The 27172-nt window shown below is 31.3% G+C and overlaps 1 protein-coding gene across 1 annotated transcript in view; it reads right to left on the bottom strand.

Annotated features, from left to right (window-relative positions):
* Window positions 1-24041, bottom strand: part of LOC111697042 (hemicentin-2) — a gene marked incomplete in the record, with an annotated part of 52793 nt that extends 28752 nt beyond the window's left edge. The window contains 2 exon segments of the mRNA XM_023466908.1: window positions 4523-4891; window positions 23706-24041. Of these exon segments, the coding sequence (XP_023322676.1) occupies window positions 4523-4692 (170 nt within the window).
* Between the last annotated feature and the right edge of the window lie 3131 nt (window positions 24042-27172).

Below are 27172 nucleotides of genomic sequence, written 5' to 3' on the forward strand. Positions count from 1 at the left end.
CCCCCCCCCCCACATCCCTTTAATCAACTCCGCAAACATACATTTGCAAAAAAAAATACTGAAAGGGTCTGTTGTCGTGTTGAAAAAAAGACGAGTTTTTCACAGTTTAAAAAAGTAAAAAGGGTGCTGCTGCGAATCAAACATGAACGGTCCCTTAAAATAACAACGACATTTCATTTTAAAGAAAACCCTTTACTATTTTAATCTATTCTTTTATTGTAAATTTTCCTCAAAATTAAATCATTATTTTTAGATTCATTCCTTAAATACAAATGTTGGAAAGGAGTTGAGTCTTTGCATCAAACTCTGATTTGCTGATCCTATGTCTTTCCAAACCAATGTCGGAGACCTCAGATATTTCAAACAATCAATTCTGTTAAATCAAATAATCTAAGTTGAAATATCAAAAGTTTATACTCAATTTCTTTATGCATTTTTCAATTACCTATCTGTAACTTTTGTAGCAAAAGTGAGTGATATATTCGTAATATTAGTATTTATATAGTCCTAAAGCCGCAGGGCCCATATTTGCCTGCCAACCTTAAAGGGAATGGTCTCTTAATTTCAAGTCAACCCACAGTAAACAAAAAGATAACATGTCTGATTTACAACGGTACCCGTTTAATCAATAAGGATATTCGTGTAAATACGTAGTCTTAACAATATTTAAGAGGGTACTGTTGTTAATCGAAATCGCATCTACACTATAGCTCTTTTAAGTTTCGCGTTTAAAAAAAAATAACTTTAAAAATAATTTACAAAATGAATGAAAATGCAAATAAACTCACAGACTGTCGGTGTTAGTTAATTGAAATTAACTATGATATAATAGATAAAAATAGCACAGTCTGTATAGATTTAATTTCTTCAACCACTCATATTTACACCTGGTTTAAATTTTTGTTTAACTTTTATATACACTGAAAAGTACCCCCCCTCCATTTAATAATTAGGACTCTAGACAAATTTCTCATTTTCTCATTATTTTGAAGGTTAAAATTTACCCACATTTTGGTAATCCCAGTAGTTTTCGATGTTAAATGCCATTGCTATTTATTATCATGTAGATAATATATATATGTCATTGCAAGTAATTATCATGTAGATAATATATTTATGTCATCTTTTGCCTCGGCCTTGTTTATGGTTTATGTACAGTACGTACAGTAACGGTATGGTTTTTAATAATCTAAATTTTTCAGTAAAACTATGATATACCAACATACGTCAGATGTATGATTCTTAAGTTACCTTAAAGTTAAAAGGCTTCTATAAACAAAAAAGCAATTATAAACATTGATAGAATGTCAAAATTTACCAAAATGTTTAGAAATTTCCAAAAATAAAATAAAAATGAAAATAAAATGGACTTTATTTCTAGTTCAGCTTTGTCATTATAAGCTTATTATAATAATCAGTACATCAAGACAAATTCGAAAACATATCTTAAATTACCTACAAAACGCTTTTATTTAAAAGAGAGTTTTCGCGAAAAATGAAAGGAGGTATACGCTCAAGGGGAAAAATGAAAGGAGGTATACGCTCAAGGGGAAAAATGAAAGGAGGTATACGCTCAAGGGGAAAAATTATCGATGCTGATCACTACTAATCTTACTTCTATATGTTGCGTCTATAAAGAGAAAATTGTTGAAAACGAATCTTACCGAAGAACGTAGCGTCCATTCAAATTCAGGAAGTTGCAACTTACGACTCGGATCTTATTTTATCGAATTTCCCCAAAATTTTTAGAAAATCTGAGAAAATGATTACTAATAAAAAATGCCAAGATTTTCTCTTCAGTTTAACTCACCCCAACAGATTATTCACATATATTTCCTTTTCTGTCTGTTTGTCTGTACGTTTTCCATGAATGCCAAATTGTGAACAGAAAAATATTTATCATTTTATAGCATTTTAATTAACGAAAGTGATGTATTTCATTCAAACTAATTCTCTTGTTTTCGTGATAAATTAACTCTAAAATTCTTAATTATGCCGATTGATTGAATTCAATTCTGATTTAAACTGCATTGTATTTTTTTCGTGCTCACTCATTTTTTATATAAATTTAATTATTATAACTTTTAAATTGAGATTAATCTAACTAAGTTAACTCTGTATGCAGTTTGCAGCTGGAAACTAGATTTTCATATTTTAACTCTGATAAATATAAATAGGATAAAGTAAATGGGGTCTTCAGGCAAACCATTTTTTTACATCTTGCAATTTTTCTTCTTGAGTTTAATTCCTAGCATCGTATGTGTAGATTGGTTCTGCGTAGTCTTCCCTGTACCATAGGACAGTTGATACTTCACCCTTTTATATAGGAATACAAATAGTTCTTAGATATAGGACAGGTGATACTTCACCCTTCATATACAGTAATACAAATAATAATTAGATAGAGGACAGTTGATACTTCACCCTTCATATACAGGAATACAAATAGTAATTAGATATAGGACAGTTGATACTTCACCCTTCATATAAAGGAATACAAATAGTAATTAGATATAGGACAGTTGATAATTCACCCTTTATATACAGGAATACAAATATAGTAATTAGATATAGGACAGTTGATACTTCACCCTTTATATACAGGAATACAAATATAGTAATTAGATATAGGACAGTTGATACTTCCCCCTTCATATACAGGAATACAAATATAGTAATTAGATATAGGACAGTTGATACTTCACCCTTTATATACAGGAATACAAATATAGTAATTAGATATAGGACAGTTGATACTTCCCCCTTCATATACAGGAATACAAATAGTAATTAGATATAGGACAGTTGATACTTCACCCTTTATATACAGGAATACAAATAGTAATTAGATATAGGACAGTTGATACTTCACCCTTAATATACAGGAATACAAATATAGTAATTAGATATAGGACAGTTGATACTTCACCCTTCATATACAGAAATTCAAATAATTATTAGATAAAGGACAGTTGATACTTCACCCTTTATATACAGGAATACAAATAGTAATTAGATATAGGACAGTTGATATAGGAATACGAGAAATTATGGTGCTACGATACATGAATACGAGTAATTATGGTGCTAAGATACAAGAATACGAGTAATTATGGTGCCAAGATACAGGAATACGAGTAATTATGGTGCTAAAATACAGGAATACGAGTAATTATAGTGCTAAGAACTAATAAAAACAAACTAATATGTGGTAAAATTTCTTTGCGATAATTGTAACACTTTTTGTTTCCTTAAATTTTCAATCACAGAATACATATTTAGATTTTAAAAAGTAATTATGGTGCTAAGATACAGAAAAACGAGTTTTTATGATTCTAAGACACAGGAATACAAGTAATTATGGTGATAAGATACAGGAATACGAGTAATTATGGTTGCTGAAATACAGGAATACTAGAAATTATGGTGCTAAGATACAGGAATACGAGTAATTATGGCTGCTGTGATACAGGAATGCGAGTAAATATGGTGGTGAGATACAGGAATACGAGTAATTTTGTTGCTGAAACATAGGAATACTAGAAATTATGGTGCTAAGATACTGTCATACGAGTAATGTCACGAGTAATGTTGTACCAACAATCATTACTCTAGATACAGATTTATACAATAAATTTTGAACACTGAACATAAAAGAAAACTTAGATTTGACAAGATATCTTTTCTATATATTCAACAGAATTGAATCCTGGTAGAATCAAGTTTATACAACAAAGTTATCCAAACTCAAAGAAGGGTTTATATACAAGGCAACTCAATATCAGGCTGGATGATAGATGTTTTATATATGCTGGTAGGGGAGGGGGGGGGAGGGTCATGTGCTAGGGCGACAATATAAGTTCAAGAATCTAAAGAACATTTTGACGTAATAGCACCTCTAAAGTAAATGGGGGGATGGAACCGGTCTTTGACTAAGAACACCTAGAACGGAACGGAACGGGATGATCGTTCTTCGACTAAGAACGAAATGGAATGGGACAGGAATTGGGAAAAAAAGGAAGGAGAACAGAACAATTTAGCTTAAGGTCCTTGTTCTAGAACGGAACGGAACGGTTTTTAAAAAATCGGAACGTGTCCAGCACTAGGTTCAGGGCAGCTTTAAAGAGATACATTTTTGGATAAAAAGGAGGGATATTTTGAAAATAATTTTTCTCAGACAAAGGTTATAAAAGAGTACCATTGTGAATCGGGTATATAACTCTCTACACGGAGAATCATTTGAAACAACGTCGACAATTTTTTTAGAAAAAGTTAAAGAAAAATTGGATCTTTAAAATAAAATCTAAATAATATAATCTTTTTCTTATGACTTCTTTCAATATTCATAAAATGAAAATTACAAAAACAATAATAATGGGATAAAAAGAATGAGTTAAAAAAGACAGGACGGTTTGGATTTATAACGAAGAATTTAAATCTAAAAAAATAAATCATTGTTAAAAGAGAAATTAAGAAGAGCGTTTATTAAATGTAAAATATTTGTATTCTGTATTCTGTATATCCCTGTATTTGACAAAACAGTCTAGCTGTATTTCCAGGTACAGCCCAGGCAGTCTCATTGGGAGACCCGGATCCAGGCAGAGAGAACTCATTCGTCCCTCCAGCCAGGATCAGTACCAGGAGAATATCAATCAACCCCGTCTTGGATATTTTCATCCTGTCTCCTGACATATTATCCTTGAGAAACTAGTAAAGTTTGATGATCCATCAATTCTATATTTCTCCTTAATTCATCTTATGTATTCCTAAACCCCAGTGGACACTCCTTATCATTTATTCATTTATTAATTTGTCTCATTTAGAAATCTTGTTCTGGAAGTACTTCTATCATCCTCATCATCAATTATACACAAGATCTTGAAGAACACACCTGAAATTATAAATTCAGAATTAATTTAGTATCTTAAGGGACTATTGACGGAATTTGAAAGGGGTATGTTCAACTCACAACGAAAACCTTGAAACCTTTCCCTTCTAACAATTCCAATAGTAGCTCTTTTTCAGGTTTTTTTTTCAGGTTCACGACAGGTTCAGTTAAATTAGAATTAATTTACAGTGTTTTTGCAGGTTTGATATAAATCTAAATAAATGAAATGTTTGTGGGATTTTATTAAAATAAATTTGATTCTTTGCGATTCTGATAAAACACATTTTTTGCAACATGCACTAATATCGAATTAATTTTTTTTACAATTTATTAAAACTGAATATTAACTAAGAGTTGAGCATTTTTACAAGTTTTAAATATCAAAAGTTTACACCGTCAGATTATAGAAAATTTGATTTGGTGGCGAAGACACAATTACTTTGTAAAATTTAAAATTATTTTTACGCAGAACAAATAATCAAAAAATAACGGTTCAGCTATTAGCTGAAGAAAAGGAGTGACTGGCAATGCATGGCAAATGAACTGAGAATGTAGTATTGTGGAAAAACTGAGGAGATTTGGCTCGGTGGAGATCATAACAGAATTGAGTCTTTGCCACAAACTTTGATTTTCTAATACCTATTCTGTTAAATAAATAAAACAAGTTTGAAATAGAAAAGTTCTTACTATCAGGATGCAAAAATATAGGGATATGGAAATTTTAGTTTGCGGCAAAGAATGAAAACAAACACATTGTTGTTAAGTGAGTATTGTATCTAAACTATTTTCAAAATTAGAAACAAATATTAAAAAGTGTTAAGGAAGGGTTGTAAACAAATTCTAAAACATTGCATGCAACATTTAAGATTATATCTGCAGATAAACGATGTAGAAATCCAGGAGAACAACTTCATTTATCAGAGAAATAGGAACATCTCTCACCAAAATATTAAAACCAAAGTGAAGAGATGTGAACATATTCACTTTGATTTGCGGCACAAAAGTGAATATGTTAGGGTGGGCCCACGTGGACTTAACCACGGTTCTGTCAATATTTCAGAAAGCTCAGACTTATGATCACAATTTGACCCGTTAAACATATTTTCTATCACAATTTGACCCGTTAAACATATTTTTTTGCCTTTTTTCTTAAATACATTATGTCGGCATATGCATTTGAATGAAATAGTATATAATAAACAAATTAGTATAATAATAAAAAATAAGTTAAAAGATTTTTGAGTTATAGACCAACACACTTACTTTACTGTGAGTTATGACTTATTAGGACAGCTAAAAATGTTGTCGTTTATTAACAAAAAATTCGCAGAGCGGGGAGGATGTTATTATACTCATATATTACGCATTTTACTATTACGTCTATTTACTTTACGCAATAATAGGTTTTTAGTTTGCCACGAGTTTTCTCGACCAGTTTAGCCTCAAAACATCCTTCGCTCTCTTTCGGATGTTTTGTAGGCAAAATTGGTCTTTGGAACCCTTAGTAAGTTAAATTCTCTGTAAAATGGTTGTAAATAACTATAAAAGTTAAGTTCATTTTTGTAGATGTTTTGCTTACTGATTTTGTATTAAATTCATTTTCTAAAATAATTTACATATATATTAGAGAAAATATATTCAACATTAAAACAATATCTTTTGTTTTTAAATGCAAGATTGCGAGGTGTATGTCACAGTTTAAAAGTGAAAGGGACTATTAAAATCATCTTTTCGTTTCTAAAGGAATTGAGTCTTTGCCACAAACTCGGATTTTCTAATCCCGATATCTTTACAATACAATGTCGTAGACCTTAGATATTTTAAACCATGAATTCTGTTAGATTAAAAAATCTAAGTTTAAAATATTAAAGGTGTAAACCATCCGGTCGCACATATATAGGGATTAGAAAATTTGAGTTTGTGGCAAAAACTCAATTCCTTTCACTTTTTAGAAGATGACCTTAAATAGCTTAGACATTTAGAAAAAGTGAATGCACGGCCACTCTTACTATGTTTAAAGTTAAATTGGCACTTCCAAGTTTAGTTTTATAACACCTAACATTTAAAGAAACTCTAGACATAATTTCAAGTGAGCTTCCATTTAATTATAGATAAGCATTTCCCAATTACGGTGATACCCTTAAAACCCAGTGGCTGATCAAGAATGATTAAGATATCCTTATTCGTCTATTAACACAATTTACTTTTACGATTGAATAAGCACCAGATATAACATTGACACATTGACAGAGTGATATTTCTGATTGACATCGCATTCCCTGAAAACATAAAACCTTAGTCTGACATAGACATGGACATTTCTTGCTGTAAAAACAATAGAAAATTAACAGAATTAAACACTTTTATATGTAGAAAAACGTGGTTGTAGTTATGAATTTTGTCAGATTAATGATTCAAGGATACCGTTGTGAATCAGGCATACCCAGATAGAATTACAAGGACAGTCCCTTTCAGAAATAGATTTAATTGTATCATAATGAAGTTTTCAAAAAGTGTGAACAACCATCTTTAATCTTACCCATGGGATCTGAGCATCAGCTGAGTTTTAAACATTCTACAGAACCATCTTTAATCTTACCCATGGGATCTGAGCATCAGCTGAGTTTTAAACATTCTACAGAACCATCTTTAATCTTACCCATGGGATCTGGGCTTCAGCTGAGTTTTAAACATTCTACAGAACTATTTTTAATCAGCTGAGTTTTAAACATTCTACAGAACTATTTTTAGAAATGTAGCAAAGTAAGGGGATACATTAGAAACCCGTGAAAATAGGATCAGGACATTTTGATTACCTCAAAGAATTTAGACACTTTATTTAAAATGAACATGGTACGAAAGTAGGGCTTTAGACGTGTGGAGAAAGTAAAAAAAGTTCAAAAAGAAACTCTATCTAAAATCCCCAACGTCATTTTCGGACAAGACTTAAATTTGTTTTCTTTTTGAAAGTAGCTTTGTTCATCCAATTTAGAGTAGAATCATGTTTTAGACAACGGAAAATAATAAAAGCAAATTGAAATCGTAATTTTTTAAAAACTGTTTATGGTTTATAAATTATTGCCCAAATTTACTCTACATATTTAAAAAATTTTGACTGATACATTTTGCACAGTTATTTCATTTGAGCCATATTCCAATATGGTGTTTTCTAAAGAAGCCAAGATAACTGAATTTACGCATTTTTTGGTATTCGAATTATAAATTATCATTATATGCAACAGGATGTTCATATTTCAATTACTCAAATTTTTTTTACAGATTGGAAAAATTCCGAACAATAACAAAGTTACAGGAATTTGAAAATTGGCAAGATTGTAAGGACACCCTGTATATGTATAAAAAAATTAAGTTGAATAAAGTCAACCATATTCGAATAAATTTATAAAAGTCGTCTCCAAATTTGCATTCTTTTGTGTGCAACCCTGTTTCCTGTAACCTGAGTTCTCGGCAAAACCTTTTAATATATTTCCTTAGAAAATTTCTTCGCGGTAATTCCTTTAATCCTTTAATTCTTTAATCATTAATTATGCTTCTCTTCACTTCTCAAAGCCCCGGATAATTTATTATTAAAACAATACCCCTCATTCTTATACATTTTTGGACGTATAGGGAGTACATAAACAATATGTATAGTTTGTAAAAATATCTATTATGGCTCCATCAGTTGTGCCTATATATCTCTGCACTTTGTATATATGGGCTCTGTGAAAGGCTTTACACATCGGAGTGAAGTAAGGCCAAGCGGCCGACTTTTCACCAGGTACAGCAAGCTGTGATCCCCTTCTAGTGAAATTAATGTGCAATGTAAACCTTGATGAAGGCTCTATGGGTCAAGAATATATTTCGTACACTCACATGTAAACTGTATTGTCTACAGAGAAAAATATGGGTAAATATAAATGTTTCAAAGCCCTGGATAATTTATAATCAAAACAATACCCTTCATTCTTATACATTGTTGTTACATATAGGGAGTACACAAAGTATGTATTGTTTTTACATATATCTATCAAGGCTCCATCTTGAGTCAGATTTGGATTAATTTCTGTGACGTTAACTGACATGAACACTGTACACTGTACACTGTACACTGACATGAACACTGTACATTGTACACTGTACACTGTACACTGAACATTAAGTTATTAAATCACTTATCATGTAAAACTCAAAATTTCTAATCCCTATATCTTTACAATCTGATGGCGTAGACATTTGATATTTCAAACTTAGATTATTTGAAATATCTTTGGTTTGCGACATTAGGTTGAAAAGATATAGGGATTAGAAGATCAAGGCTTGTGGGAAAGATTCAATTACTTTGTGACAATAATTCAGAAATAGAATTGTAACGATTATGATTTTTGATATTAAGTTTGAGATTAAAGAATATATTTGAAGATTGGATCATTTGGTCCAAGTCTTCCAGTTCTAGCATAATTTGACAAATAGGATAAATCTGAGAACCAAATCCATTCTAATCTTTCATCTCAAGAATATCAGACATTACAATAAGTTTCAAACAAAACGATAAGTTGAGTATATTTAGATCAATCTGCACATGCAACGCTTTATACAGGCTAATATGCAAGCACGTATGTGTGTTATAAGAACTGCAGGGTTATCTACAAAAAAATGAACCTTTAAGAAAGCACTGTCACTTTCTAATATAATAATCTAAAGGCTTTGTCTTTAACATAGTTTAAAAATGAGAAACTTAATGATTTGGCGCAGTAAGAAAATAGCCTACAACTGCAGGAACAATGATCTAAGATTAAAAAACTGCATAAATTCCGTACAGTCGCTTCTAAAGCTTATTTTTGTAAGGTAACCCTGTTACATTTTTACAGAAAAACGGTCTAAATATCCTTCACCATGTTCTTCAGATTTTAAGCAAATCTGTACAAATTTGCGAATATCATAATAATTCCAGCATGCTAAAAAAATGTACAATTTCTTAGACAGGATTTGAGTCTTTGCATCTAATAATTTTCTTATTGAAAAAAAACATAGATTATTTGATCTAACAGAATTTAAAGTTTGAAATATCTAATGTCTATGACATCAGGTTGCACAAAAATAGAGAATAAAAATTCAGAGTTTGTGGCAAAGACTCAATTCCTTTATATAGGACACTGGTCAATGAACTTGAGATTTTTAAGTTTATAACTTGCTGGTTCCAGAATTAATTTTAAGTCGTCAATTAAGCGCTAAACTTGAAACTAAGCGGTTTTTATATATTTATATTTCCAAATATAAGTTTATTTTGTAATAGATATGTTAAAATGTAAGTATTATAAAGTTATACTACGCAGCTCATAAAATATAAATTTTATTTAACTAGAACTACGATTTTATTCTATGAATTATTTATTAAATATGAGTTAGATTCTGGTTAAAGGGAAGCTGGAAGAGTACAGTTTTAAATAACCTTCTATAACGGTTTACATTTAGAGCGTCCCATATCATACGCCATAATATTTTCTGAAAGAAAATTATTATTTTTAGCCTTATCCTTTTTTCAAAAAATGATTCATTCTTTTTTAATTTTCAAATTAGTCTCTGAAATCTGAATTTAGTGCTAAAAACGATCTAATATGATGTGGGAGATGTGGGATACCCTGTTGGTAGACTTTAAAAACTTTGTCAGGTCAAGTTATATATTTAAAAACTATTATCTTTGCATGTAGGATCACTTGAAATTACGCTTACAGTTCCTTTAAGAAAATCTAGTTTTTTATTCTTATTGCGCCCTTTTGACAAATATATTTTGAACTTTAATAATTTATTTTAATGAAATTTTATAATATTTTCAAATATTATATGATGTCAGATGAAAATATTTTGAGATTTCTATATTTCCTGTTCTTAATTTGTTTCTTGTTCGTAGATCTTTCATTCATTGTTCAATCATATATCGGCTAATTTAAGAAAGAAAAGAAAAGGGATGTCCTTGTAATTAGCCACTTTACAAGAAAGAACTATTTTGAAAAACTAATTTAAACTTTATGGTTTGAAAAATCAAATGTTTACATCATCAAGTTGCAAACATTACGGAATTAAGTTCCGTTTGAAAAGATATTTAGATATATAGATCGAGTTTGGTTTATCTTATCCCATTTTTGACAAATGCAAAATATGTGCATCTAAAAGAGAGTCAGTTAAACTTTGTCTCCGTTTAAGGGGCTTAGAAGGTTTCTGTACATTTTTATGTTGCATTCCGTAGCTGAAGTCAGAATTGTCAGAATTTAAAATCAGAATTTTCTGCAGTTCTAGAATTGTTTATTTTAAAATAAAACTGGCACCATTTCTCTTAATTCTGTAGAAACTGTGCATCAAGTTTGAATTTTAAAAGAAAAACATGTTTTCATAAATTTAGTTTTTTGTCATTTTTACTTTAAACGCCTTTCTTTCTTATTCTAAAATAAGTTTTAAATACATTAATTAAAATATTTTCAAGAATAATAATTATTTTACATATTAATGTGATTTTTGTTGTAAAAATAAGATAATAAACTTAGTTTCTCTGTTTGGAAGATTTAACTATATTTATACAAACTTTAATTCAAATTTGTTGAGTAAGAATAATTATTTTACATTATTTCACAAGTATTCAAAAGTTTGTAACAAAAAGTAAACTAGTATGCAATTCTAAGCAAAACTAAAATAGAATTTTGGAAGAAAGCAGACAACTTAATCATTTTTTCCGGAAAATGCAGTAAAATCCTGTATCCACTTAAAAAATATAAAATTATGCAATATCTACTTATTCAAAAATGAACAATATTTACTGACTTAGGAGTTCTCTTTCTTTGAAGTAAACTAAGTGTGGGGTATAAAAAAAGTATCTTTGCAATCTGACCATAAGATCGCAAAAATGCAGGTAGATGAAAAGTAGAGTCAAAACCAATTAATTTCACAAAAGTTGTGCTGGGCATCTTTGTTACTTTGTCCCGTAAATTAAACAAATAAAAAAAAATTCTGTAGAACTTTTATATTTTCTTCTTCAAATTGATAATTAGTTCTCAACTAACCCAAACTAATTTTATTTAATAATTAAATATTTTATCAAAAACTGCGACTGTTCCACAATTGTTCATAAATATAATCCTAATTTAATACTTCATGTCCTTTTATTTGATTAAATATTGGTTAGAAATATAAACTATGTGAGAGAATATTTTTAATAAAGGTTCAGGTGCAGAAGTATACTGCAGTCCCAGGTGTAGATTAAGATGGAGTTTTCTTCATTTCTGATCACAAACATTCTTTTCTTTGTATAAAAATTAGCTTTGAACCTTACTAAACTTACTAAACTAAACCTTTATTTAAAAGTCACCCAATTGACTTAAAGTTTTTAAACAAAGCTGAGAACATTTCGGTGAGACCAGGACCAGGTCGTCTTTTAAGTGTTATCAGGTTTGGTCAAAATAGGCAGGACAGGGATGAAAGAGATGAACGACATGAAGAAGATAATAGGAAATAAAGAAGAAGAAAAGCATGAAGAAGATAAATTAAGGCATGAAAAAATAAGTCAACGGAACGTTAATGGAAAAGCATGAAGAAGATGAAAGATAATGAAAGATAAGTTAATGGAAAAGCATGAATAAGATGAAAGATAATGAAAGATAAGTTAATGGAAAAGCAGGAAGAAGATGAAAGATAATGAAAGATAAATTTATGGAAAAACATGAAGAAGATGAAAGATAATGAATGATAAGTTAATGGAAAAGCATGAAGAAGATGAAAGAAAATGAATGATAAGTTAATGGAAAAGCATGAAAAAGGACATGAAAAGATAAGTTAATGTAAAAGCATCAAATGAGGAAAGGAAAGGGTATGAAAAAATCAAATTCATGGAAATCTATGGCATGAAGAAGATGAAAAGGCATGCAAAGATAAGTTTATGGCATAAAGGAAATGAAAGAGCATGAAAAGATAAGTTTATGGCATGAAGACGATGAAAGGGCATGAAAGGATAAGTTTATGGCATGAAGGAGATGAAAGGGCATGAAAAGATAAGTTTATGGCATGAAGGAAATGAAAAAGCATGAAATGATAAGTTTATGGCATGAAGAAGATGAAAGGGCATGAAAGGATAAGTTTATGGCATGAAGGAGATGAAAAGGCATGAAAAGATAAGTTTATGGCATGAAGGAAATGAAAAAGCATGAAAAGATAAGTTTATGGCATGAAGAGGATGAAAGGGCATGAAAGGAAATATCTGTAGAATAATTTCCCTCTATAGAGATAGGAAATCTAGTTTCCAATCAGGTTTATATTTCCTAGTCTGCTCTATGCAGATAAACTTCCTAAAACATTTTATCATAAGAGAAGAATTCACAAGAATTCAGGGAACAAGAAGGCCTGTTCACCACAAAACTCTGGAATGATTGTTTTCTTCCTTTTTTTAAAACTTCAGTTATTCAAAAAAAGGCCAAATGACTGAAAACAATGGCTGCAACTTTTTTTAGAGAACCCAAGGGCTACACTTTATAAGTGACGTAGGCTAACACATTTTTAACTTGTTGAAATTCCACGAGCAATTCCGAGTCCTTCAGTTATCAGTTATTTAGAAACTTTTAAGCAACATTGTATAAAACAAGCAATATTGTAAAAGGCAATCCCACCATTTTCTGGTTGTCACTAAAAAATAAGAAAATAAATGACATACATTTATTCAAAATACATTCCAAATTCGGCGAAAAAGTATAAGATTTATAAAAACTTGAGATTTTTTTTTATTATTTAAAACATCCATTTCTATGAAATCATATTTATTCTTTATTGTTTTGTAATAACTTGGAAATATAGGTCTTTTTAACTTTTATAATTTATTTAATATCATTAGATAAAATAAAGTCCCATTGAGAGGAATCTTCCACAGCAGTCCAGTTCTTACAGCTGGTCGAGTAAAAAACCAGTATAGTTGTGTATGACTTGTATACCCATCTGGGGTTAAACTCATTCATTCAGCTGCACCAGGCTGAGAAGATGAAGTCTTGTTGAATTCTTTGTAAATTCACTACTCCCCAGTAGGATATAGGATAGGTCCGTTCTCTTCTAAGGAAGGTAAGCAACTGGGAAGATAGGTCTAATTTAACTTCAACTTTTGTCTTAATTGCTTGTATTATTTTATTGTTTTGGTTTTAGTTTTAAAAAAATCAAATGAAATTAAAAACAAGATTGTATCAAATTATTTGCATGTGCTTCTGATTTCAATTCTGATTTCTTTTTTTCATTCTTTTCACTTGAGCTCATTTAATTTTATATTTTTATACATTTTTGGCACGACGTGGCTTTGGGTTTTCAATCATATAAAATATTGAAAATAAATAATGAATAGATTTTCTTAGTTTTATGAAGGTTATGTCCTTTTTTAAATTGATTTTTTGTTCTTAATCGCATTCAGTAAAATCCCGGAATTTAAGCAAGATTTTAACTTTTTGAACAAAAGATGCTTGTTCAGCAATATTTCATCTTGTAGAAACAAAGATTTAAAATAAATTTTTTTCAATCTTTCGGCTAAAATGGTATTTAAAAATAATTGAAACACTTACAATTTTTTAGGTAAGCTTTATAAAAGGTATAAACGCCATTTAAGTTGGGCATTTTTGTAAAATTATTGCATATCAAGAATATTTTTTTTTTTAATTGTTAGGACTCTCTGTTCATCAGGAAAACTGACTGTCAAAACTATTTGTGGGTGATTTAAATTGCAAACACCCTGCATGACCGGCAAAGACCAAGGTCTTTTTTGGAAAAACACCCTGTGTGTTGCAATTTCTTTTTGTCATTAAATGTAGAGATGCTTGGATTGCTTGGTCGATAATTGTTTCATAGTATATAGTAAAGACTTTTTGTTTTTCAGAGTATTTTGTTTAGATTCACCCTGTAGTTGGATTGCATCTGAGTCTTTTATTTAATAAACACCCTGGGGGATTATATCTAGGGTTCAATATCATTGAAAATAATGACAAGATTAAACTCTCTGACTAGAAGCTGGGGTTGAAATTTCAATTTGAATAATATAAGTTGAGACCCTGATATCATTAAACATTTATTTTATTGCAAACATTAAAAACCAATGATTTCAGGGGAAATGTGTTATTAAAACTAGCTTTTAAAGGGACTGTTCACTCATTTGACAATACACTTGTTGCGCAAATGTCTGGAATGAGAAACACAAATAAGCTATTATAACCTCAGAAAGGTGTCCCTGAAGGAGCTAATAAGCTAAACCTCAGCTACTCCTGGAGCTATTAAGCTAAACCTCGGCTTCTCCTAGATCTAATAAGCTAAACTTCAGCTAACTCTGGAGCTAATGAGCTAAACCCTCCAGAAGCTAATCAGCTAAACCAGCTATTTCTGGAGCTTTCAAGCAACTCAGCTACCATCTTTAACTGGTAGATATTCTGGACGCCAGTTCTCTACAGGCTGAATCTATGCCCGCCTAGCCTTCACTACAACTGATCTCTTTAAATGGCCACTGTCCAGTCTTCCACAAGGTAGATCATGACGTGGGGAGGGGGCAGATCAGAATTTCACAAACAACTTTTTGTGAAAGATTATCTATCATCTCCAGGGCTCATTCTACTCCTTTTCATTTAACACTTACAAGGAGATACGTATCAGTCTCGACTCCCTCTATGCTCGAGACTTAGGGGGGACTTCTGTAGAGGAAAAAATCCTCGAACGAAGATCATGAAATCCGCAAATAAGTTGCGTTGGATTCTGGACCCAGAGAAGACCTACTCATCTTCCTCTCCTTTTATACACTCATTATTTATTATGTAGCAATAAAGCAATAAAGCAATAGATGTACTTTTAAAATATAGACCTTTTCATTCTAGAATAGATCTTTTATTCTAGGATAGATATCTTGATTCTAAAATAGATCCCTAGAATTACTAAGAAAAGTCTCTTGATTCTAGGATATATCCCTTGATTCTAGGATAAATCCCTTGATTTTCGGATATACCCCTTGATTCTAGGATAGATCCTTCAAGGATAGATCCCTTGATTCTAGGATAGATCCTTCAAGGATAGATCCCTTGATTCTAGCATAGACTCCTTGATTCTAGGATAGATCCCTTTAGTCAAAGATTCTGGGATTTATACCTTTATTCTAGGATAAATCACTTAATTCTAGAATAAATCTCTTCATTCCAGGATATATCCCTTGATTCTAGGATATATCCCTTGATTCTAGGATATATCCCTTGATTTTAGGATAGATCCCCTGATTCAAGGTAATATCCCTTGATTCTAGGATATATCCGTTGATTCTAGGATAGATCTCTTGATTCTAGGATAGATCCCTTGATTCTAGGATAGATCCCTTTAGTCAAAGATAAATCCCTTGATTATGGGATATATACCATGATTCTAGGATATATCCGTTGATTCTAGAATATATCCCTTGATTCTAGGATATATCCTTCTAGGATATATCCCTTGATTCTAGGATAGATCTATTTATTCTAGAATAAATCTCTTCATTCCAGGATATCTCCCTTGATTCTAGGATATATCTCTTGATTCTAGGATAGGTTCTTTAATTCTAGGATAGGTTCCTTTATTCTAGAATATATCCCTTGATTCTAGGATAGATCCCTTGATCTATTCTAGGCTTCCAGATTTCTAGGCTAAACCCCAGAACAGGCTGCTCAATAAAGAATGTTTTCCTGAGAGCTGTATTTAAACCTGAAGCCATGTATATATCCTCAAGGGATTTGAATTAGAAGATACCAGTCTCCTGCCCTTTGTATAATCTACTAATGAAAATAGAATCGTCAAGCTGGGGGGGGGGGGGTTGCTAGGATCGCAAGGAACAGGAGGGAATGAGAATAGGAGGGAGGTTGATAAAAGCAGGGAATGAGAGGGGTGCAGGGGAAGGTTGGAAGATGCAGGGTAAAGTAGTGGGGGGGGGGGGGGGGAGAGTTACTAGCTGTCTGTAGGGAAAGAGAGGATGGGGAAGGTTGCCTTAACTCCAGGAAAAGCGCGGGTTGGGAAAGGTTGCTAGCTACAGGGAAAGAGAAGGTTGGGGAAGGTTGAGGGCAACAGGAAAAGAGAAGGTCGATGAAGACTGCTAGCTTCAGCGAAAGAGAAGGTTGAGAAAGGTTGTTAGCTACAGGGAAAGAGGGTTGGGGGGAAAATTGCTAGTTACAGGTAAGAAGAAGATTGGGTAAGGTTGCTAGATACAGGGGAAAAGATGCCTGGGGATGGTTGCTGGCTAAAGAGAAAGAGAAGGTCGGGGAAGGTGCCTAGTTACAGGGAAAAAGAAGGTTGGGAAAGGTTGCTACATACAGGAAAGAGAAGGTTGGGGAAAGTTGCTACATACAGGGAAAGATAAGGTTGGGGAAAGAGGGTTGGGAAAGGTTGCTAGCTACAGGAAAAGAGTGGGTTGGGGGAAGGTTGCTAGTTCCAGGAAAAGAGATGGCCGGAGAAGGTTGCTAGCTGCAGGGAAGGGTTAAGGGGAAGGTTTATATCTGTAGGGAAAAGAAGGGGGATCAGAGGGGGACATGGCATTGAAAAGACTGGTTGGGTTACAAAGACTTTCCAAACTTATTTAATTATGATCTTATTACAATCTTGATTCAAGTTTCAGAAAATATTTACAATCCTGAAATATAATATTTTGAAATAAATGTCGTGGATTTTGTCACGGATTTCAGAAATCGTATAAATTGATTCTTAACCTATTTATCTGTACAATTTCTGGCATGGCATCTTCTGTACAATTTCTGGCATGACATGTGTACAATTTATGACATGGCATCTTCTGTACAATTTATGGCATGGCATCTGTACAACTTATGGCATGGCATCTGTACAATTTATGGCATGGTATCTGTACAATTTATGGCATGGCATCTGTACAATTTATGGCATGGCATCTTCTGTACAATTTATGGCATGGCATCTCTACAATTTATGGCATGACATCTTCTGTAAAATTTATGGTATGACATCTGTACAATTTATGGCATGGCATCTTCTGCACAATTTCTGGCATGGCATCTGTACGATTTATGGCATGGCATCCGTACAATTTATGGCATGGCATCTGTACAATTTTTTGGCATGGCATCTGTACAATTTATGGCATGGCATCTGTACAATTTATGGCACGGCATCTGTACAATTTATAGCATGGCATCTGTACAATTTATGGCATGGCATCTGTACAATTTATGTCATGGCATCTGTACAATTTATGGCATGGCATCTGTACAATTTATGGCATGGTATCTGTACAATATATGGCATGGTATCTGTACAATATATGGCATGGCATCTGTACAATTTATGGCATGGCATCTGTACAATTTATGGCATGGCATCTGTACAATTTATGGCATGGTATCTCTACAATTTATGGCATGGTATCTGTACAATTTATGGCATGGTATCTGTACAATTTATGGCATGGTATCTGTACAATTTATGGCATGTCTTCTAATAACGATTTTATTTAAGGCTTTGATTTCATTTTCTTTACTTACATTGTGGGTGCTTGACAAACGTGACTTGCACATTTCTTTCGGGGAGCAATGGAGAAATTTTCAGAATTGAGTATTATTTTTCGAGCTAGGTATCCTTGTTTTATCGATTACTTAAAATTACAATTACAGTTTAAGTAATCAATGGTTATTGTATCTTCAGAAGGTATTTGCTACAGTTTCTTTACTTTTATTATAATATCCAAAAACTGTGTTTGACATTTTAGATTTTGATATAAAGATGCATTTAAGATAATCGAATCTTTATATTTTTTGTTATTTTGTTGCTGAAATAAGTGTTACTGAATTGAATTTCATTGATTTGGCTACAGGCAAAATTCCTGCTTTTTTTACTACTGTGCACATTAATGCCCATAGTGAAGGTCAACTTAGATGACATTGCTATCAGTTACAATACAAGGCAATTGCCATTAGAACCTTGATTCTAAAATGGTTTGACTGGTTGATATTAATTCTAAGCTCTGATAAGCTGACCACAGATGAACTTCAGTTTGGTTTTCAGAAGCTAGCCAGTACTACAATGTGCAGCTGGGGGGTCAACTCTGTAGTGGATTATTACAACAGAACTGGTAGAGCAGTTTATGCTTGTGCAATGGATCTGAGTAAGGCATTTGATCTTGTGTCATGGGAAGAGTTATTGGAGAGGGGTGTTTCACCTCTAGCATTAAGGTGTTTAATGTTCATTTACTCAAATTAAAAATGTTATGTTATGGGGTAATGCTTTTTCAAATACCTTCAATGTACAAAATGGAGTCAGACAAGGAGCAGTTTCTTCCCCTGTGCTATTCTGTATATACATTGACAAAGTTTTCAAGATATTGCGCTGTTCAACGATTGGATGCCAAATCCAGGGTGTCTATATGGGCATCTGGGTATATGCAGATGATATTATTCTGCTTTCTCCTAGCAGAACAGGTCTTCAGGAAATGGTATATTTATATCTTTGTGTGTGAATAAATCTTTATAATATAATAATAAATAACTCTTTTTTTAATCTATTGCAGTGCCAGGTTTATAATTTTGGAAACTTTCTAAACTTTTGAATTTGTCTAGTTTCAGAAATTGGTTAATGGTTTCATTGTTAGAACAACAATTTCGCTTTCTCGAAATATGAAAAGTGTTAAAGGGAATGTTCACCCAATTAAAGGGACTCTGTAATTAAAGCGCCACATCACGTCAAACTAAAGTCTAACCGGAAAATTTTCATTTTCATCAAAAGAACTGAGTTTTTGCAACAAACTTAAAGGTTCTAATACCTATATCTTTGAAACCTGATGGTCTAAACCTTTGATATTTCAAACTTGATCTAACAGAATTTAAAGTTTGAAATATCAAAGGTCAACTATACATTTAGTTGCAAAGATAGATTGAATTTATGAAATCAGAGTTTGTGGATACGAGGTCCTGAAATCTGAAAAATGTCACCCTCTTTTTCGGTCTAGTTTTGTTGTAACTTGAAAAGAAGAACTTGAGACGAAAAAAAAAAATAACTCAATCATTTCTCCTCAAACCATCCTGGCTTCCATCTCTTAAAGAAACGTTCAGGCAGTCTCTTTAAGATATGTCCAACAAGTAGCAATTTACAGACATTTTTACAAACTTCAAACTAGGAAATATATTTCGATGTTTCGATTACCAGAAGTCCTTGTACAGCTAATTAATTATATTAGCATATATTACAAAAATCACAAGATTAAATCATGAATCATATAGTTCTAGTGTTTTCAAAATGATGAGAACGTTTAACCTTTTTAGAATTTCAGAAATATTACTTTATTTTTATTTTTATATGATTTCATATTAAACATGTATTTTTTGTCTCATGTAGCTGAATAAAAACAGCCAACTTAATTCTAAGGTTAATCCAGTAGTCCTGTCTACTTTAGAACATTGAAATCCCAAGTTAGAATAAAAATGTTGTCGCTTCGTTCCTTTTATATTTTTCAACTCTAATTAAGCATGTTTTATAAAAACAAGGACTAGAATTTTGGAAACAAATAGGAATGTTTTGTTTTTTTAAATTGCTTTTTATAAAACCATTCCTGACATTTTTGGGACATTTTTTATCATGAAAACAGGACATTATACACTGAAAATATTTTCTTTTCTAACAATCATTTCAGCTATACTGTAAAAACGTGTAGTTGTACCCTACAAACATATCGGGCCTTGATGATTAATAATTGATGCGAAACATTTTGTTCGTTTCAATATGTATACCCTCAAAATAATTTGTAAAATTGGGTAAATTACAAAAAGATTTAAAAAAAAGTAATTTTGGCCTTGCATTGAGCCTGGAACAATCTCAAATTTTCTCATTCTATATCTTTGCAACCTGATTATGTAAACCTTTAATATTTTAAAATTCATAGTTTAAAATATCTTAGTTTTACCATTGCGTTGCAAATATATAGGGATTAAGAAAACTAAATTCTTTTTGTGGATTTTTTAAAAATTTGAACCCATAATGAAAAATGTTTAAAATTCAAATTACGTTGAAATAATAAGCCTAATTTTATGCTTAATGTGATGCTTAATTTGATGATAAACTGTATAGTGTAGGAGTGGAGAAACCGGGGAATTCAATTAATTAATTAATTATTTAATTATACTCAAGTTTAATGTGACACAGCTACTTGCTGATATTAGATTTTAAAAAGGGATTAAAATAAGATTCAAATGAATCAGTTTTCTCAGGGAAACTGACAATATTTTTTATTCCAACAAATCAGTCAGCAATTTATAATTATTTAATTAGTGAAAAATTTCAGTTAAACTTTTTAGAATTTCAGCTGTTAACGTAACCCCNCCCGGCCCTGATTTTGGTGAAATCTAATTGAAGTCTGCTTAAGAGTTTGATTAAAGGAATAAAGTGGTAAAAATCTTATTTCTAGAAAAATAATTTGAAGCTCAATTGCGTAAATTATATCATATGAAAAATTGTTAAAATTGTTTTTTTAACCTGATATTTTTAAAATCTATATTCAGTAGAATATTAAATATTTGCATTCTGTAAAATATACTTTTATGGTTTCAATTTATGCAATTTGCAATAAAATATTATCATGGTAATTCACAAAATAAAGATTTGCAGGGAATTTTAATCCTTTCTTGAATTTATTCTTTTAATTTTTTTTCAAAAGTATTTCGACCTTATAATTGAATGGAATTAGTTAAACCTTATCCATCTTTACTATTAGATTAACCCAAGGTAATAAGGGCAAGGAAAGTTAATTGCTGTTGCGTATTCTTTGAATACATATTGAAACCAGTTCTCTCTGGGCGGTGTTTGTAATCAAGAATAGATGCATCAGTTTTACTCTAGTATCCGAGGAGGATAAAAGCGTTTAATATTTAAAATTTTGATAATTCACAAAACAGTTTCCTATGAGCAGAATATTTCATTGATATTTTTTGTAAAATATGGTTTTCATGTCAGGCTGTAACATCCGTCTTGTGTTTACTTTACTGTCCAGAGACAGTACAAGCTGCGGTACTAAAAATGAGTACACCTCTGAAATAACCATCTTTACATTCTCAAATAAAATCTCAAATTGATTCTCAAATAGAAAAATGTATTTAAACAAATTTTAACTACACCATTATATTATATATATTATATATTATATATATTATATATTTATATCTTTGTGTGTGAATAAATCTTTATAATGGTTTAAGATAGGTTTTTCTGCTCGTCTGACTATTATATTTACTTTAAATTTTTCAAGAAAATGTCACAAAATTCAATAAATGGTTTATGACATGGTGTAAATTTAATTCCACATTTAGTTGCCAGGAATATAAAACCCAGTAGAATTGACCCCAAAACTCAAGGTCGTAGAATTTGGATAAATTAGATTATGAATTATAAAGAAAATATAAAGTTTGAAAATACTTAAAGTTTACATTATCAGGTTGCAAATATATTGAAATTATAAACCTACAATTTGCGGTAATAAATATTTCAATAGGGACCGTTCACTTATTTGGGTAATTTGAGGGTAAACTAAATAGCCTATAAGCTATGCATTGGTATTAGTCATACTTTTCAAAGACAACTGTGGCCTAAAAAAATTTATCATTCAGAATTCCAGCGCAAAAGTCTGATACCTTTGCATTTACACTACTTGATGCTTTTTGTCATAGTCATAGATTTTTTAAAATTTTCAAATATGAAATTAAATTGTAGTATCTAATAGTTAATTGTGTAGATATTTTTCAAAATCATTTTTAAATTGTCTATTTTCAAAATATAACTTATTTCAAACAGTTGACGGTTTATTACGTTTTCTCTACTTCTCCAGAAATCCCCGTGATTAAATGAAGAATTGGAATCTAGGAACCGGTTTGCCTGAGAAAGAAATTCGTCTTTGTATAAACGTGTTGATTTGTTAAATCATGTTTGAACAAGAAAAACGGTAATATTTTGCTAATTTTAAAATCAAAAGTTTTTATATTTTATTATGCAATTGATGACACATGATGTCATTGAATTATGATAATATTAGATTTTATTTGGCTGCTGTTACTGAAAAGCGTTTAAATATAGTGTCCATGCTGGAATTCTAAACGATAAATCGGCTTATTCTTTGGTCATAGATATTTATGAAAAGTAAGACTAATCAATGAATAGATAATATGCTAATTAGTTTACCATGAAATTACACTAATAAGTGAACGGTCCCTTTAAACTTCTTTAAATCTAAAGATTGAATTCGCTATACAAGGATCAGTTTGAATTATAATTTAATATTGAATTTCGGATTAACAGATTAACAAAAATAATTCAAATTAAATAATAAGAAGGTCTAAAAATTAGATTTTAATCAAAAATTCTAGCTCGTAGCTATTAAAAAAATCAGACGAATATTACTTATAATCAAATAACGAACTTGATAAAAAAGACATCGATTTAAAAAAAGTTAAAAACAATTATAAATAAGAGAAATTGTGACATTGCAAAAAAAAAATTTGCACAGTTGATATTATTGTACAGTGAAACCTTAATAACGAATACATCGAAAGAATTCATCAAATGTCGTATTCTTCACAATTTCTTATAATGAAATGTTGCAGATATTTAGTTTTTTAATTAAATGATTATATGAAACTCTTTAAAACTGTTCCCGCATATTCATGGTTATTTATTTATTTTCGCAAATACTGAAATTTAGGTAATAAAGTATAAAACTCATTGAAAAATTGTCAAGACGACATTTGATGAATTCTTCCGATGTATTCATTGTTAAGGGTTTCACTTTATATACCTGTAGAATCGTGAAACAGTGTTGGAACAACAGTAACCCTAAATATTTCATGGACAAAATAATATTTCATGGACAAATTAATATTTTTCTAGGTTAACACTATGGTCTGATAATGGAGGGCAAGTGTTAGATTTTTGAATTTTTCACTTTTTCACAACTTTACACGACAAATCACTTGACATTTCAACTATTAGTTTGGGTTTTACTTGAAATGATATTGCGAGGTTGTGCTCCGTTCCTGAGGAAGGTGCGGAGTAAACTGGTCCCGGAGAACCGAGGGATAGAACCAGAGAACCTGGAGAAGCCAACCCGAATACAGACATAATTCACGAGCTTTGAAACTCTCTTTTCTGGATACTTTTCATGTTCTTGTGCGCAACTGCTTAATAACATTTTATTCGTTAGATCTTATTCTTTCAGATTATGTAATTGAAGGGAATGTAAACGTACTTTTAAAAAGAGACAGACCGGCTATGTAAGGTAGTTGAACTGAGTATGCAGTGTTGTGGACAAATTCTTTAGGATTCATTTGAGACATATAAAGCGTTTTGATGATGTTTAATTACTGAGTTTGAGCCAAGTTTGAGCGCAAAGTCGACGTTCAAAATCGTACTTTCATTCCACTATAATATTGTAGGGTGACTTTAGTCCCTTTAAAATATGGTAAATATTATAATTAAAATGGACACCCAACAGGTGCTAAATACTAAGTTAATTTTATCAAAATTATTCCTGGCAAAGTTCATGTTTATAATTTAAGTTTACGCGTTCTTGTATAGTTCATGTTTATGCTATGGTATAGTTCATGTTTATATTCTTGTATAATTCATGTTTATGTTCTGGTATAGTTCATGGTTATGTTCAGGTATAGTTCATGTTTATATTCTTGTATAGTTCATGTTTATATTCTTGTATTGTTCATGTTTATGTTCTGGTATAGTTCATGTTTATATTCGTGTGTAGTTCATGTTTATGTTCTGGTATAGTTCATGTTTATGTTCAGGCATAGTTCATGTTTATGTTCTGGTACAGCTCTTGTTTACGTTCTTGTATAGTTCATGTTTATATTCTTGTATAGTTCATGTTTATATTCTTGTATAGTTCATGTTTGAATCATTAAGAATATGNCTGGTATAGTTCATGTTTATGTTCTGGTATAGTTCATGTTTATGTTCTGTTATAGTTCATGTTTATGTTCTGGTATAGTTCATGTTTATGTTCTGTTATAGTTCATGTTTATGTTCTGGTATAGTTCATGTTTGTGTTCTGGTATAGTTCATGTTTATATTCTGGTAAAGTTTATGTTTATATTCTGGTATAGTTCATGTTAACATTCTGGTATATTTCATGTATAGTTTCTGGTATAGCTCGTGTATATTTCCTAGAACTGGGTTTGATTCGAAAAATATGAAATTTTCTATATTTCCTTTAGAAGTTAAACTAACTATAGGAATACTGTCACTGTACTAGAATATATTGTGCACACCTAAATAGTATAATTCAATTCAAATCTGAATAACATTTTAGTGTTCGTATATTTTATACCCCTGCCCTTCCCCTTCCCCCATTGTAATACAGTGTTAAAGTGTCTAAGATATTGGAATAGGGATTAAAAAATCATACAGAGTATGTGGCAAAGTCTCAATTTCTAAAAGAATAAAGATTTATTGAATTCCGTACAATTGATTCAATAGTTTCATTCTTTGAGGGTAACCCTGGCAACTTTCTGCTATTTTTTCTCTTTTCCCTTTCCCCCTTCCCTTTTTTACATTTTCCCCTTTAGACACTTTTCTTTTTACATAATTTCTATATCTATTCTTTTACCACGTGTTCCCGTTTTCTCCTTTTCCGCCTTTCCCCCTTTCTCCTATCCCACCTTTTCCACTTTTTTCCGTTTTCTTTCCTCTATTCCTCTTTTTCCTTTCCCCGATCCCCTAGTTTCTGTTATATTATCAAACTAGTTTCCTGAATTTACCATATTTTTAAGTTTTAACTTTTAAAGAATGAATTGTTGAAGTTTAAAGTTGAGATAATGTTGACTGTATATATTCTGACCGTATCTTAAGTGTACTCTACATAATGGATTTATGAAAGAGAAGAAGAAAACTTTTTTTTTTGAATTATTTATATGATCCTGGAGTGTTGAGAATATTTATTATGAATTTATTAGGTTAGTAAGGTTAGGAAGGTTAGGTGGGTTAGGAAGGTTAGGATGGAATTAGGAAGGTTTGAAGGAATTAGGAAGTTTAGGAAGGTTAGGTAGGTTAGGAAGGTTAGGAAGGTTAGGAAGGTCAGGAAGGTTTGGAAAATTAGGAAGATTGGTAAGGTTAGGAAGTTTAGGAAGGAATTAGGAAGGCTAGAAAGTAATAAGGAAGGTTGGAAGGGATTAGGAAGGTTAGGAAGATTAGGAATGTTAGGAAGATTAGGAATGTTAGGAAGATTAGGAAGGTTTGGAAGATTAGGAAGGTTAGGAAGGTTAGGAAGGTTAGGAAGGAATTAGGAAGGATAGGAAGGAATTAGGAAGGTTAGGAAGGTTAGGAAGGAATTAGGAAGGATAGGAAGGAATTAGAAAGTTAGAAAATTTCCAGTTTAGGAGAAGAAGTAAAGAAATATATCCCTGTACTGGAACTAGAACCTGGAGCTGGTTCAAACTAAATTATATCCCTGTACTGGAACTAGAACCTGGAGCTGGTTCAAACTAAATTATGTCCCCGTACTGGAACTACAACCTAGAGCTGGTTCAAACTAAATTATGTCCCCGTACTGGAACTACAACCTGGAGCTGGTTCAAACTAAATCATATCCTTGTACTGGAACTAGAACCTGGAGCTGGTTCAAACTAAATTATGTCCCTGTACTGGAACTAGAACCTGGAGCTGGTTCAAACTAAATTATATCCCTGTACTGGAACTAGAACCTGGAGCTGGTTTTAAACTAAATTATATCCCTGTACTGGAACTAGAACCTGGAGCTGGTTCAAACTAAATTATATCCCTGTACTGGAACTAGAACCTGGAGCTGGTTCAAACTAAATTATATCCTTGTACTGGAACTAGAACCTGGAGCTGGTTTAAACTAAATTAATAACTGAATAACTGATTGATTATTTGATTAAAGGGTTTCACAAGTTTTAATAATAATTTAAAGGATGAAAGCTGAACATGAAATTTAACCGGAAAGTAGATTTCTAATTTTAGACGTAATATTCTACTTGATTTAAACTATTTATTCTAAACTAGGCTTTTAGGGCGCTTCGCGCCCATCTTCTATTTCACCTTTTAATTGTGGCTTTATCTCTGAACATCTTCTCTTTGTACAGTATCAAACGAAAACAAAAAAAGTTTGCGGATTTCATAATATTTTTTGCACATTTTCAAAATTTTTCAAAAATAAAAAACTTTTAAACACACATTTTTAAAATTTTGATCATTCATAAACCTTCCCTGGGGTCACGTGAGGTCCCACAC

The sequence above is a fragment of the Eurytemora carolleeae genome, unplaced genomic scaffold (assembly GCF_000591075.1).
Source record: "Eurytemora carolleeae unplaced genomic scaffold, Eaff_2.0 scaffold270, whole genome shotgun sequence".
In the NCBI taxonomy this organism is placed as follows: Eukaryota; Metazoa; Arthropoda; class Copepoda; order Calanoida; family Temoridae; genus Eurytemora; species Eurytemora carolleeae.